The sequence below is a fragment of the Anser brachyrhynchus genome (genome assembly GCF_964034855.1).
Source record: "Anser brachyrhynchus genome assembly, contig: SCAFFOLD_86, whole genome shotgun sequence".
Classification (NCBI taxonomy): Eukaryota; Metazoa; Chordata; class Aves; order Anseriformes; family Anatidae; genus Anser; species Anser brachyrhynchus.
In genome coordinates this window covers 329,350-340,589 of record NW_027664065.1, presented here as the reverse complement: position 1 = coordinate 340,589, position 11,240 = coordinate 329,350, and the positions used below count along the sequence as shown (strand labels likewise).

Here is an 11,240-nt window from a genome sequence, read left to right as displayed (position 1 = left end):
TAAGCTACTGCTCTCTCACCAACACACAACAGACATGCACTGCCTTACTCCTTTCTAGAAGACGTCTGTGCAACATCCTGGCCAGAGTTCTGGCTGGGTTCTGTTGGTGATGCTCTTTCTGTGAGCAGGAGAAACTGCCCTTTGGCACTGGGAGAGTCAGTTCTGCTCTGAAGCCAAAGGCATAGGAACTGGGTGTGACCTCAGATGCCTGCTGGCCAAGGGCATCTCCCTCTTTGCAGATCCAGAGGAGCAGGTCAAATAATCCCTCAAGAAACAATAAAATTGATGCTGGCACTGGCTTTAGGCTGAGGTCTATGAAAGAACTTGGTGAGATTCTTTAAAGACATGCAGACCTTTTCCAGAGCAATGGTCTAGGAGCCTCAGTCTGTAATAAAAACACTGTTCCTCCAATACCAACAGCCTGGCTTACCTGTAGGGCATCAAATAGTGGATTGACTGCTTACCCTGGACGTAGACCATACCTTGAACTTTCACTTGACAAACCTATTCCAGGTATGTGTGAATTCTCACACCACCACCCCAGGAAATCCAAAGGAAACTCATGACCAAGTTCCCAAGACATTATGTCTGAAGTACTATAATGGATGAGAAGGGGATTGCTCCAGGGAAGGCGTCTGCAGTGCACAGATGTGAGAGAGATGTCCAGATCTCCCCTGCCATGGTGTTTCTTGGAGCAGTTCCGTCTCACTGCCTGCCCATGGCTCTGCTGCCTGCAGCTCTCCCTGCCTGCAGCTGGGTCTCTGTCCCCACACCTCCTGCCTGCAGGTCACAGCCCCCATCCCACCCCCTGGGTGCTCAGCTCTGCCCTGCAGACACCTCCTGGCAGCAGGGCTCTGCCCAGGGGCAGCTTGCTGGGGGCACGTCCTAGAGCCCAGGTCACACAGACCCTGCTGGCACTGCTTATGTGGTGGTGGTGGAGCTTTCTAGGGGATGAGGGGAAGGAAAGGGACTTGCTGGGGGTCCTTGTAATGCTCCTTATGATGGCTTAGAAATGTCAGCCTTCTCTAGGAAATAACAGTATCTATTTCCATTCCCACCAAGCCAAAGAAGAGACGACTGAAAGAAAAGGGTCAGAAAAGCAGAGATTCAAGGCGCTAACCCTTGCCTTCTCTCCTCTCTTACAATGTGGCTTGAATACACCCTGGTTGTGCTGTGGATCTGTGAGCAGGCTGCCCCAGGCAGCAGCCTCCCACCAGCAGCAGGACCCTGCCCTGCCGGGGGGGCTCCTTCCACCCGCAGCTTCTCCCCGCAGTGCCCTGGGCAGCTCCCCGGGCAGGCTGAGTGCTGAGCCTGGCAGGCGGCAGAGGCCCTGCCCCGCCACACAGCCCCTGGGGCACAGCAGGGACCCTGCTCTGCACCACAGCCCTGGGCACCCCTGCCTGCACCCCCAGCTTCACAGCCTGCAGCCAGCCCGTGACAAGGGAACCCTCGGGGCCTGGCCTCCGTGCATTTTCCTTCTGCTAGAAACTTACCATATTATGTGCTTTAGGCATTGAATCTCCAATGATCTCTCAGTATACCCTCACTCCACTCAGCCCGTAACCTCTATCTCCTATCTCTCCTCTCCCAGTGCCAGCTGCAGGCAGTGCCCCCAGCCCTGCTGCACTGGGCAGAGGAGCTGCTCCTGGGCAGAGCTGGCTCTCTGCAGCGCTGCCCGCTTGCCAGGAGCTCCCCTTGGGCCCAGGAGCCCGGCCCAGCTCAGCAGCACAGCACCCGACCATGACATCGCTTGCTCTGTGCCATTGGGCTCCTTCGAGGTGTCCCCAAGGCCTCAGGGCTGACAGCTCCTGAAGTCATCGGGGTCTCTCCTGGGGTGTGGTGTTTGAAGCAGACTGAAGTCATCACCGGCTGCTCCTCTCTGAACATGGGAGAGATGCATTTTAGAAGTGAGATTTGTGCTATTAAAGTGTGTTTGTCAAACACAAGCACAAATGATTCCCTCATTTAACCCCTATTGTGTTCTCACTGCGTGGAAGGACACCTCAGCCATGACATCCAGGGATCATTTCACCCCTCTGAACACCCTTCACCATTTCTTTTAGGAACTGAGAAAGAGACATCTTGCTCGTTGGTGTCCTAACAAGATGGGGGGACCAGAATGCTCTAAAATGGTTTCTATGAGTGGAATGGGACACAAAGACATCATTGGTTGAGTTTTCCCAGCTGTCCATCTGGAAGATCCTCTACCCATACACAAATCTCTTCTTCCTCTCTCGCATGACCAGCACGGTGACTGGGATGTGGAACACCCTCATCATCGTGCTGGTGCCTACAAGCAAACACCTGCAGATGCCCGTGGCCTTCTTCCTGAGGAAGATTTGTCATCCTTGCAGACCTTGTACAGCTCCACCACCCTGTGCCAGATGCAGGACAGCTTCCTGGCTGGAGACAGTACCTCTTTTACTCACAGAAGTGGTAGCGCTATCAGCTGCACCTTCTGCATGAATTGAGTGCTTCCTGCTGAGGGCCATGTCCTATGGTCAGTCCTGCGCTGTATGCCATCCCTGTTCTCTGCAAGAGTCGTGAAGTGGAAGGTCTGACTCCAGAAGGCAGCTGTAACTAAATCAGGGGAATTTCTCTCATGTACAGTAATAATTTCTCCTCCTCCCAGCTACAGTTCTGTGGCCACAGTGTCGTGGACCCCTTCTGTGATTTTGCCCCATTGCTGGAGCTCCCCTGCAGGGCCCCATTAATACTCATGGTCTTTGCTTTCATAATCTGTATTTTGGATCCAATCTTCCTCTTCCCGCTCATGCAGTGTTCATGTGTGTGTGTCCTGTGTTGGAAGGCCCATGGCCTTACCCACCTGCTCTTCTGTCCTCACGAGTGTCACCGTTTTCTATGACACCATCATAACTCTCCGTGTGAAGCGCAGAACAGCCCTCCTAAAAGATATTAACCAAGCCATTTCCCAAACCTTCATCATCCTCCTGGTCAGCCCTCAGGTTGCTTAGAGGTGGTGTGGGAAGGGTGAGAGAGGTGCTGGTGGAGCTGCAGATGTCATCATAAGACCTATCTCAAAAACCTTGGAAAGGACAGATTGATCAAAGACGTTCCTCGGCACTTGGAAAAGGCAGATGTCAAACCCATCTTCTACTAGAAGGGCAAGCAGAAGGATAATTAAGCGTAACCAATGATTAAAATGCCAGCCTTAACCCTAGCCATCAACCCAGACCTAAACTATAAGCCTCAAACCTTGCCCTCATTCTAAACCTTGAGCAGGTTCCTTGAGCAGAACACCAATCCCTCCCTTAAAGCCCTTTCCATTACCTTAACCCTGGAGGGTGACCTCTAATCCCTAAACTTTGTTCTGAACACGTAATCCCCAAAGCCCTCCAACATGTACACAGCACATCTCATCTTCAACCCCACTCCTACCCCTAATTTATGCTGTTTGTTCCCTTTGGGCAGGGCAGGGACTGTGAGGTCCTGCGGCAGCGCATGGCTTTGGAAGAGGTGTGTGAGGTAACAGGTATGTGATCAGATCAGAGGCCAAAAGGAAGAGTTGTCTGGGAACACTGTGATGAAGTCAGGTGTGCCTCAGGATCTGCTGGGCCTGCAGGAGGCACATGGCTGTGAAGGAGGCTGGGAGGTCACTTCTGTCTCTGGAGCTGATGGACCATCAGGAGGAATGTGGCACAGATAGGGACTGTAAAGGCCAGAAGCATGCACATGGTGTCGAAGATGATGGCGAGTTAACTTCTGTTCTGGTCAGGTGACAGACCAAAGGAAGGCTGATGGGATGGGAGTCATGCTTGAGGTATAGTTTGTGAGACCATAGAATCACAGAATGGCTCATGTTGGAAGGGCCCTTAAAGATCATCTAGTTCCAAACCCCTGGCCATAAGCAGGGATGCCACCCATGAAATCAGGTTGCCCAGGGCCTCATTCAACCTGCTCTTGAACAGCTCCAGGGATGGGGCATCTCTAAGGTCTCTTGGCAACTTGTTCCAGTGCCTCACCTCCCTCTGAGTGAAGAATTTCCTCCTAACCTCTAATCTAAATCTCCTCTCTTTTAGCTTAAAAGCATTCCACCTTGTCCTGTCATTATCTGATTGAGCAAAGAGTCACTCCCCATCTTTTTTATAAGCCACCTTTAAGTACTGAAAGGCCACAAAGACGTCACCCAGGAGCCTTCTCTACTCTAGGCTGAACAGCCCCAGCTCTCTCAGCCTTTCTTCATAGGAGAGGTGCTCCAGCCCCTTGATCATCTTCATGGCCCTCCTCTGGACCCGCTTGAACAGATCCACATCCTTCTTGTGCTGGGGGCCCCACACCTGGAAACAGGGCTCCAAGTGAGGCCTCAGGAGGGCAGAACAGAGGGGGACAATCACTTGCCTCCACCTGCTGGCCAACCCTTTTTTGATGCAGCCAGGGATGTAGTTGGCCTTCTGGGCTACAAGTGCGCACTCATGTCGAGCTTTTTCTCCACCAGAACCCCCAAGTCCTTCTCTGCAGGGCTGCTTTCAGTGAGTTCTTCTCCCAGCCTATCCTCATGTCTGGGATTTCCCTGGCCCAGATGCAGCACCTTACACTTGGACTTGTTGAACCTCATTAGGTTCACATGGGCCCACTTCTCAAGCCTGTCCAGGACCCTTTGGACAGCATCCCTTCCTCTGTTGCATCAACTACACCTCTCAGCTTGGTGTCATCCGCAAATTTGCTGAGGGTGCACTCGATCCCACTGTCTATGTCATTGATAAAGATATTAAAAAGTACTGGTCCCAGGACAGACCCCTAAGGTACACCACTCATCACCAGCCTCCACTCAGACATAGAGCTGTTGACCACTGCTCTGTGGGTGTGACCTTCAAACCAGCTCCTTATCCACTCAATGGTGCACCCATCAAATGCATATCTCTCCAATTTGGAGACCAGGATGTCATGTGGGACCGTGTCAAAGGTCTTACAGAAATTCAAGTAGATGACATTGGTTGGTCTTCCCTTGTTTTCTGATGTGGTCACTCCATTGTGGAAAGCCACCAGATTCGTCAGGCATGATTTACCCTTTGGTGAAGCCATGCTGGCTGTCTGAGATCACCTCTTTGTCTTGCAAGTGCCTTGACATTGATTCCAGGAGGATCTTTTCCATGATCTTGCCAGTCAGTGAGGCGAGGCTCACCATTCTGTAGTTCCCTGGGTCCTCCTTTCTACCCTTTTTTAAAATGGGAGTGATGTTTTCCCTTTTCCAGTCACCAGGGACTTCACCCGACTGCCAGGACTTTTCAAATATGATGGAGAGAGGCTTGGCAACTACATCAGCCAGTTCCCTCCGGACCCTGGGATGCAAGTCATCAGGCCCCATAGACTTGTACTTGTTGAGTTTCATCAGGTGGTCCTGAACCTGCTCTTCACTTACAGCAGGTGGGACTTTGCCCCCCCAGCTTCCATCTATGGGTTCAGGGAAACGAAAGACTTGGGAAGCCTGACTGGCAGTGAAGACTGAGGCAAAGAAGTTGTTGAGTACCTCAGCCTTCTCTGTGTCTGTCATTACCAGTTCACCCCTCTCATCCGTCACAGGGGGTACACTCTCCTTGGCCTTTCTTTTCTGAGCAATGTATCTATAGAATCCCTTCCTGTTACGCTTTGCATCCCTTGCCAAGCTCAGTTCCATCCGTGCCTTGGCTTTCCTTATCCCATCCCTGCTCATCCGAAACTGAAGCATGCGTGAGGGCCTGGGAAAAGGAACCCTGGATCCACAGAAGCCATTTGGGAAACAAAACTTGTAGGTAGGAAGCGCAATTTTGTGGAGGTGCAGAGCTGATGGGCACACTGTGGAGGATGCTCCTAAAGACATGTATGTCCTTTTCCCTCCTGACTACAATGCCACTTCCTTCTCAGGAATGGAGTAAGCCAAGAGAGGTGAGACAGATACTCTACGATCATCAATGTCATCAGAAAGCTGATCCCAATAAAATATGGGAAGGTTAAGAGCAGCCTGGACAAGAAAGACTTGAGATTTTGGGGTGGGAAGAGGAGCATGGCCAGCAGAAAATAATGATTTTGTAGAGGTAAGAGGGGTCATGTAATGTAGATATTGCGGTAACACTGACTTAAAACAGTCATGTATGGCCCTTACCTTATTTTAACCAGTAGTTTTAATCCCTAAACCTAAATGCTACTCCAGCACTCTGACAGAAATCCCCTACTCTAATGCTTGAACTCAAAGTATCCCGTGAAGCAAAACTCAGGCCATAGCCCCTTTCCCTTACCTTTATTCTCTTACTCACCCAAATGCCTTCCCTTGACACTAGCATTAAAATGCTCTATTTATCCCTAGACTTCTTGGCAGACCTAAACAAAACCCTAAACCGCAGAGCTTGTCCATACCCTAAACACAGAAGCACACCAAAACTTCCCAGTAAAAGTCTGCTTTACTCTCTAACCCAGAAAGGTGAGCCCTAATCCCTAGGGGACTAGAGAGAGGTCAGCTCTGCCTCAGGATCCCCTGCCCCAGCAGGAGGAATGTGGCTGTGGCAGTGACTGTGAGGTCACTTCTGTCTCTGCAGTTGATAGGGCAGCAGCAGGAACATGTCACGGAAAGGGACTGTGAGGTCAGTTCTGTCTGAAGTAGCTGACAGGTCACCCTCGACTTCTCCCTGGGATCTGCACTTTTTGGCTGACATCTGCCAGTGGCCCTGCTAGGCCAGCAGAAGGCACCTGGTTGGCATGCTGACTGTGGGATCCCCTCTGCCTCCATACCCAGGAGGACCCAGACAGAAAGAAGGCCCGCATATGGGTTGTGCTGTCCCTTCTGCTTGAGTCCATGACTGAACAGCAGGAGGCACAAGGCTTGGGTGTGTCTAGCCAAGAAGTGCAAGGCCAGCAGCAGGCCCATGGCTTGGAAGATGCTGGTGAGGTGACTCCTGTCTGGTGGGCTGACAGGCCGCAAGAAGGCTGATGGGTTGGGATGCCTACTTTAGGAGTGGTTTCCACCCTGATGGAGCTTTCTTTGGTGGCAGGAAAGATTAGGAGAGAAAAAACTGCCACAAAGTGCACATTGGAAGGTTGGCACTGGCCATGAGGAGGAAGAAATGCCCAGGGGATCAACTGCTCTTGCTCTAGAGACTGAGGCAAAGAAGGCATTAAGTGCCTCAGCCTTTACCTCATCTCTTGTCACCAGGTTTCCTCCCACATCCAATAAAGGAAGATGATTCTCCTTAATCCTCCTTTATTTAAAGTGTTTATATAAACAGTTTTTGTTTTCTTTGACAGTAATAGACAGATTGACCTCCAGCTGGGCTTTAGCCCTTCTAATTTTGACCTGCACGGCCCCATAACATTTAGGACACAGCTCCAGACAAACTGACAGTATGCATGAGAATGAAGAACAGAAAAGGTGGAACCTGGCAGCATTCCATCCCCTACCCTTCTGTGACTCTATGCTGCAATTCCATTCAGCTGGTTACTCCTGTATTATCCAAACTTTCCTGCAACTCCTGATGCTGCCATCTTGTCAGAGAGAGCACAATCACGTGAAGGTTGAACTGTCTGCCTGCAGACATTAAACGCTGACAAACTGGAGCATCAGTGTGGGGGAATCTTGAGAAACTGCAGGATTCTGCCTACAGAAACGTCCTGACATTTACAATGAGAAGAGCCTGGTCCTACACCAGAGGAAGAGGAACCCCACACATCAGGACAGATTGGGACCCTGCTGAGTGAGCAGTGCCAAGGAGGAGGAGGGCCTGGGCACCAGGAGGGATCTCATACAAGCTACTCAGCTAAGACCCGGTGTGACACAACATGGACAAGTGTCTACAGCCAGCTGGGAAAGAGGTGTAGGTCTGGGAGACTCTAGGATACTCTGGCCTTTAGAGGAGCAAGGACATAGGCAAGGCTGAAAGTCCCAACAGGACCCAGGTCTTTGTGTCCATGGCTATGGCTGTTGTCTCTGCCACTGATGCCTATGAGGAGACAGCTTATCGTTAAAGCACCAGGGCCTCATTGCCTCCTCACCACCACCCATGAACCAGGCAGGGGTCGTACCATTCTCCTGCACTTGGCCATGCACATCCCCATCTCCTACTGCCCCAGGAAGAACCCTGAGCAAGGTGTGACAGAAACATATCTCCCTTCCCAGGGGCCTGGGGACAAGGCCTAGTCCTTTTCTTTGGTGAAACACATCCAGGTTGTCTACACATCAGTGTCACCTTCACATTGCCTTTGTCTCCTTGTCCTCACTGCCTCCAATGTTCTGCTCTAACGAGCTCCAAGGGAGGCTGTGTCAGTCCTGGCCCTCGGGGGACGCTCCAGGAAACTTGCATCTGACTTGGACTTCTTGAGAGATTTCTTCAATTGTCTCTCAGTGCCTGAGGTTTGTGGGCTCATCACCAAAGCCCCAGAGGGGTGACTACAATGCCTTGGGCTGGGCCTCTGCTGCTGAGCTGGGCCGGGCTCCTCGGACAGAGAGAGCTCCTGGCAAGAGGGCCCTGGTGCAGAGAGACAGCTCTGCCCAGGAGCAGCTCCTCTGCACAGTGCAGCAGGGCTGGGGGCTCTGACCGCAGCAGAGACACAGAGAGGAGAGAAGGAGAGGGGTTGAAGGCAGTTGGGAGTGGGAGGATGCTGAGAGCTGATTGCAGGAGAAATCTGCACAGCCCTTGACAAGGTAAGTGTCCGGCTGCAGGGCCATGCAGCTGCACATCCTGGAAGGGTCTCCTCCTGGGTCTTGTTTCTGGGAGGGCAGTGGGCAATGCAGTGGGCTTTGAGAGTCCTGCTGGATTGCACTGCAAGGTGAGGAAGTCTGGCAGAAGCCCCTTGGAGTGTCATAACCTAGCTGCCCCTAGTAAACCAAGAGCAGAGTGGCCAAGCCTGCTCCAGACACTGCAGGGGTGCAGCTGGGATGCTGGGACACCCCAGCTTGCAAATATTCATCTCTGTCCTTGGGGCGTCCTCCTGGTGTGCAGGCTGCTCTCCAGCAGGATGCAGCTCTCTCATGGCATCCTTGTGTTATCCACGTGCCTGAAGGAGAAGACACCCCCGTTCTAAGGCCATGTCTGTGCTGCTGGATGGCTGTCTGTGGGCAGCTGGAGGGAGGCATCTGCAGCCCTGGTTAGGAGGGAAGAGCTGAGATCCTGCTCATGCACCTGCAGACAAGGTGAGGATTCTGTCCAGCTGCACTGGGACTGGGGCTTTAAGCTGTCTCCATTTATTGGGAAACACAAGAGTGTGATCATTGCCCTAAGCAAAAGAAAATCTGCCTTGCTCTACACTGTGGTTGGAGGTGTACTTTGCAACAACACTGCAAAGTTCATGGATCTGATAAGTGGACTGAACTTGAGTTTCCCCCATGGTCCTGCTTCCCGCCTGCTTCACAGCAGGAGGGACTCCTCTGGAGCCCACAGCAATCCCTGCTCCCAGTGCCACTCTCAGACAGCATCAGCTGGCACTCAAGTGATAGAGCTGCAGAAATGTTCTCTTGCAAAGAGAGAGGCTCAGGCGTGGGTTGCTCTAAGTTTTGTGATAGCTTTTCCTCAGAGAAGTCTCTTCTAACTTTTTTCTGCCTTATCCTCTTCAACAGACAACAGTGTCCAATGTCAGAAAATGCCCAACAGCAGCTCCATCACCGAATTCCTCCTCCTCCTGCCATTCGCAGACACGCGGGAGCTGCAGCTCCTGCACTTCGCGCTCTTCCTGGGCATCTACCTGGCTGCCCTCCTGGGCAACGGCCTCATCCTCACCGCCGTAGCCTGCGACCACCGCCTCCACACCCCCATGTACTTCTTCCTCCTCAACCTCGCCCTCCTCGACCTGGGCTGCATCTCCACCACTCTCCCCAAAGCCATGGCCAATTCCCTCTGGGACACCAGGGCCATCTCCTATCAAGGGTGTGCTTCACAAGTCCTCTTTTTTGTCTTCTTCTTTGGTTCAGAGTATTCAATTCTCACCATCATGGCCTACGACCGCTACGTTGCCATCTGCAAGCCCCTGCACTACGGGAGCCTCCTGGGCAGCAGAGCTTGTGCCCAGATGGCAGCAGCTGCCTGGGGCAGTGGCTTTCTCAATGCTGTCCTGCACACGGCCAGTACATTTTCCCTGCCCCTCTGCCAAGGCAATGCTGTGGAGCAGTTCTTCTGTGAAATCCCCCACATCCTCAAGCTCTCTTGCTCAGATGCCTACCTCAGGGAATTCGAGCTACTTGTTTTCAGTTTTTCTTTAGTATTTGGTTGTTTTGTTTTCATTGTGTTATCCTATGTGCAGATCTTCAGGACTGTGCTGAGGATGCCCTCTGAGCAAGGCCGGCACAAAGCCTTTTCCACGTGCCTCCCTCACCTGGCTGTGGTCTCCCTGTTTGTCAGTACAGACATGTTTGCCCACCTGAAGCCCCCCTCCATCTCTTCCCCATCCATGGACCTGGTCGTGTCATTTCTGTACTCCGTGGTGCCCCCGGCAGTGAACCCCCTCATCTACAGCATGAGGAACCAGGAGCTCAAGGATGCCTTGAGGAAACTGATGACCTGATATCTTAAAAAAAAAAAAAAACAAAAAGCCAATTTTCTTCTGCATATGACTCATAATTCATTGCAGGAACACGGTTATCTTTTTGGTCATTTTTCATTCTCCGGAGAGCGTCATCACAAGCTCAGAGCTGTGGGGTGTATGGGTAGGAGGTTCAGCAATAGCTGGCCAGGCCATTGCTCATTGCTCACTTGGGAAATGCTCCCTGGGAGACAGGATTTCCCAGAAGATCAGGGCCTGCTGTATGTGCATGGGAGATGTGGAAAGAGAAACCCAGTGCTGGTGCCAGCAGGCACATCATATGCATGTGGAGAGATGAACACGATGGAGCACCAAGTCCATCAGCTATTCCTACAATTGTCACGAAGGCCAGTTGGGCAGATAGCGTCACAAGACCAAGTAACGTCCCCTGGGAAGCCACCTGAAGACAGCTCTGGGATGTGCTTCCTTGAACCGCAGTCCCTGTGCCCATTCCTCATGTCCTGGGGTATCTCAGACGAGGGAAGAGCACGGTGAGGTACTGCAGGGCTGAGGTGCCTCCCAGCCTCTGGCAGTGGCTGCAGGAGCCAGAGGGACACTGCAAATAGTGCATTGCACTGTGCATCGGTGTGCAAGGCAGAGAGTCATATCTCTCAACAGCCCTGTGTGCATGAGGCAAGCTCAGATGTGGACACCTCACAGAGCCCTGCCATTGCCCTGTGTGACTCCAGAAACAACCCCCAGTGTCCCTGTGAGATTTCTGTCACCCCCCTTGCACAGGT

General features: G+C 52.2%; 2 protein-coding genes across 2 annotated transcripts in view; one reads left to right on the top strand and one right to left on the bottom strand.

Moving 5' to 3' along the window:
- The window catches only part of LOC308186415 (olfactory receptor 14C36-like), a 294,878-nt gene extending 288,432 nt beyond the window's left edge, over positions 1–6,446 (bottom strand). Inside the window, exon 1 of the mRNA XM_080608556.1 lies at positions 5,028–6,446. The gene's annotated coding sequence lies outside the window, so the exon portion shown is untranslated. The remainder of the gene's footprint in view (positions 1–5,027) is intronic.
- A 2,614-nt stretch (positions 6,447–9,060) lies between these two features.
- Positions 9,061–10,514, top strand: LOC308186426 (olfactory receptor 14C36-like). The gene has a single exon (XM_080608565.1). It carries the CDS (start codon positions 9,565–9,567, stop codon positions 10,480–10,482), a length of 918 nt encoding a protein of 305 aa, XP_080464691.1. The 5' UTR covers positions 9,061–9,564; the 3' UTR covers positions 10,483–10,514.
- The last annotated feature ends 726 nt before the right edge of the window (positions 10,515–11,240 follow it).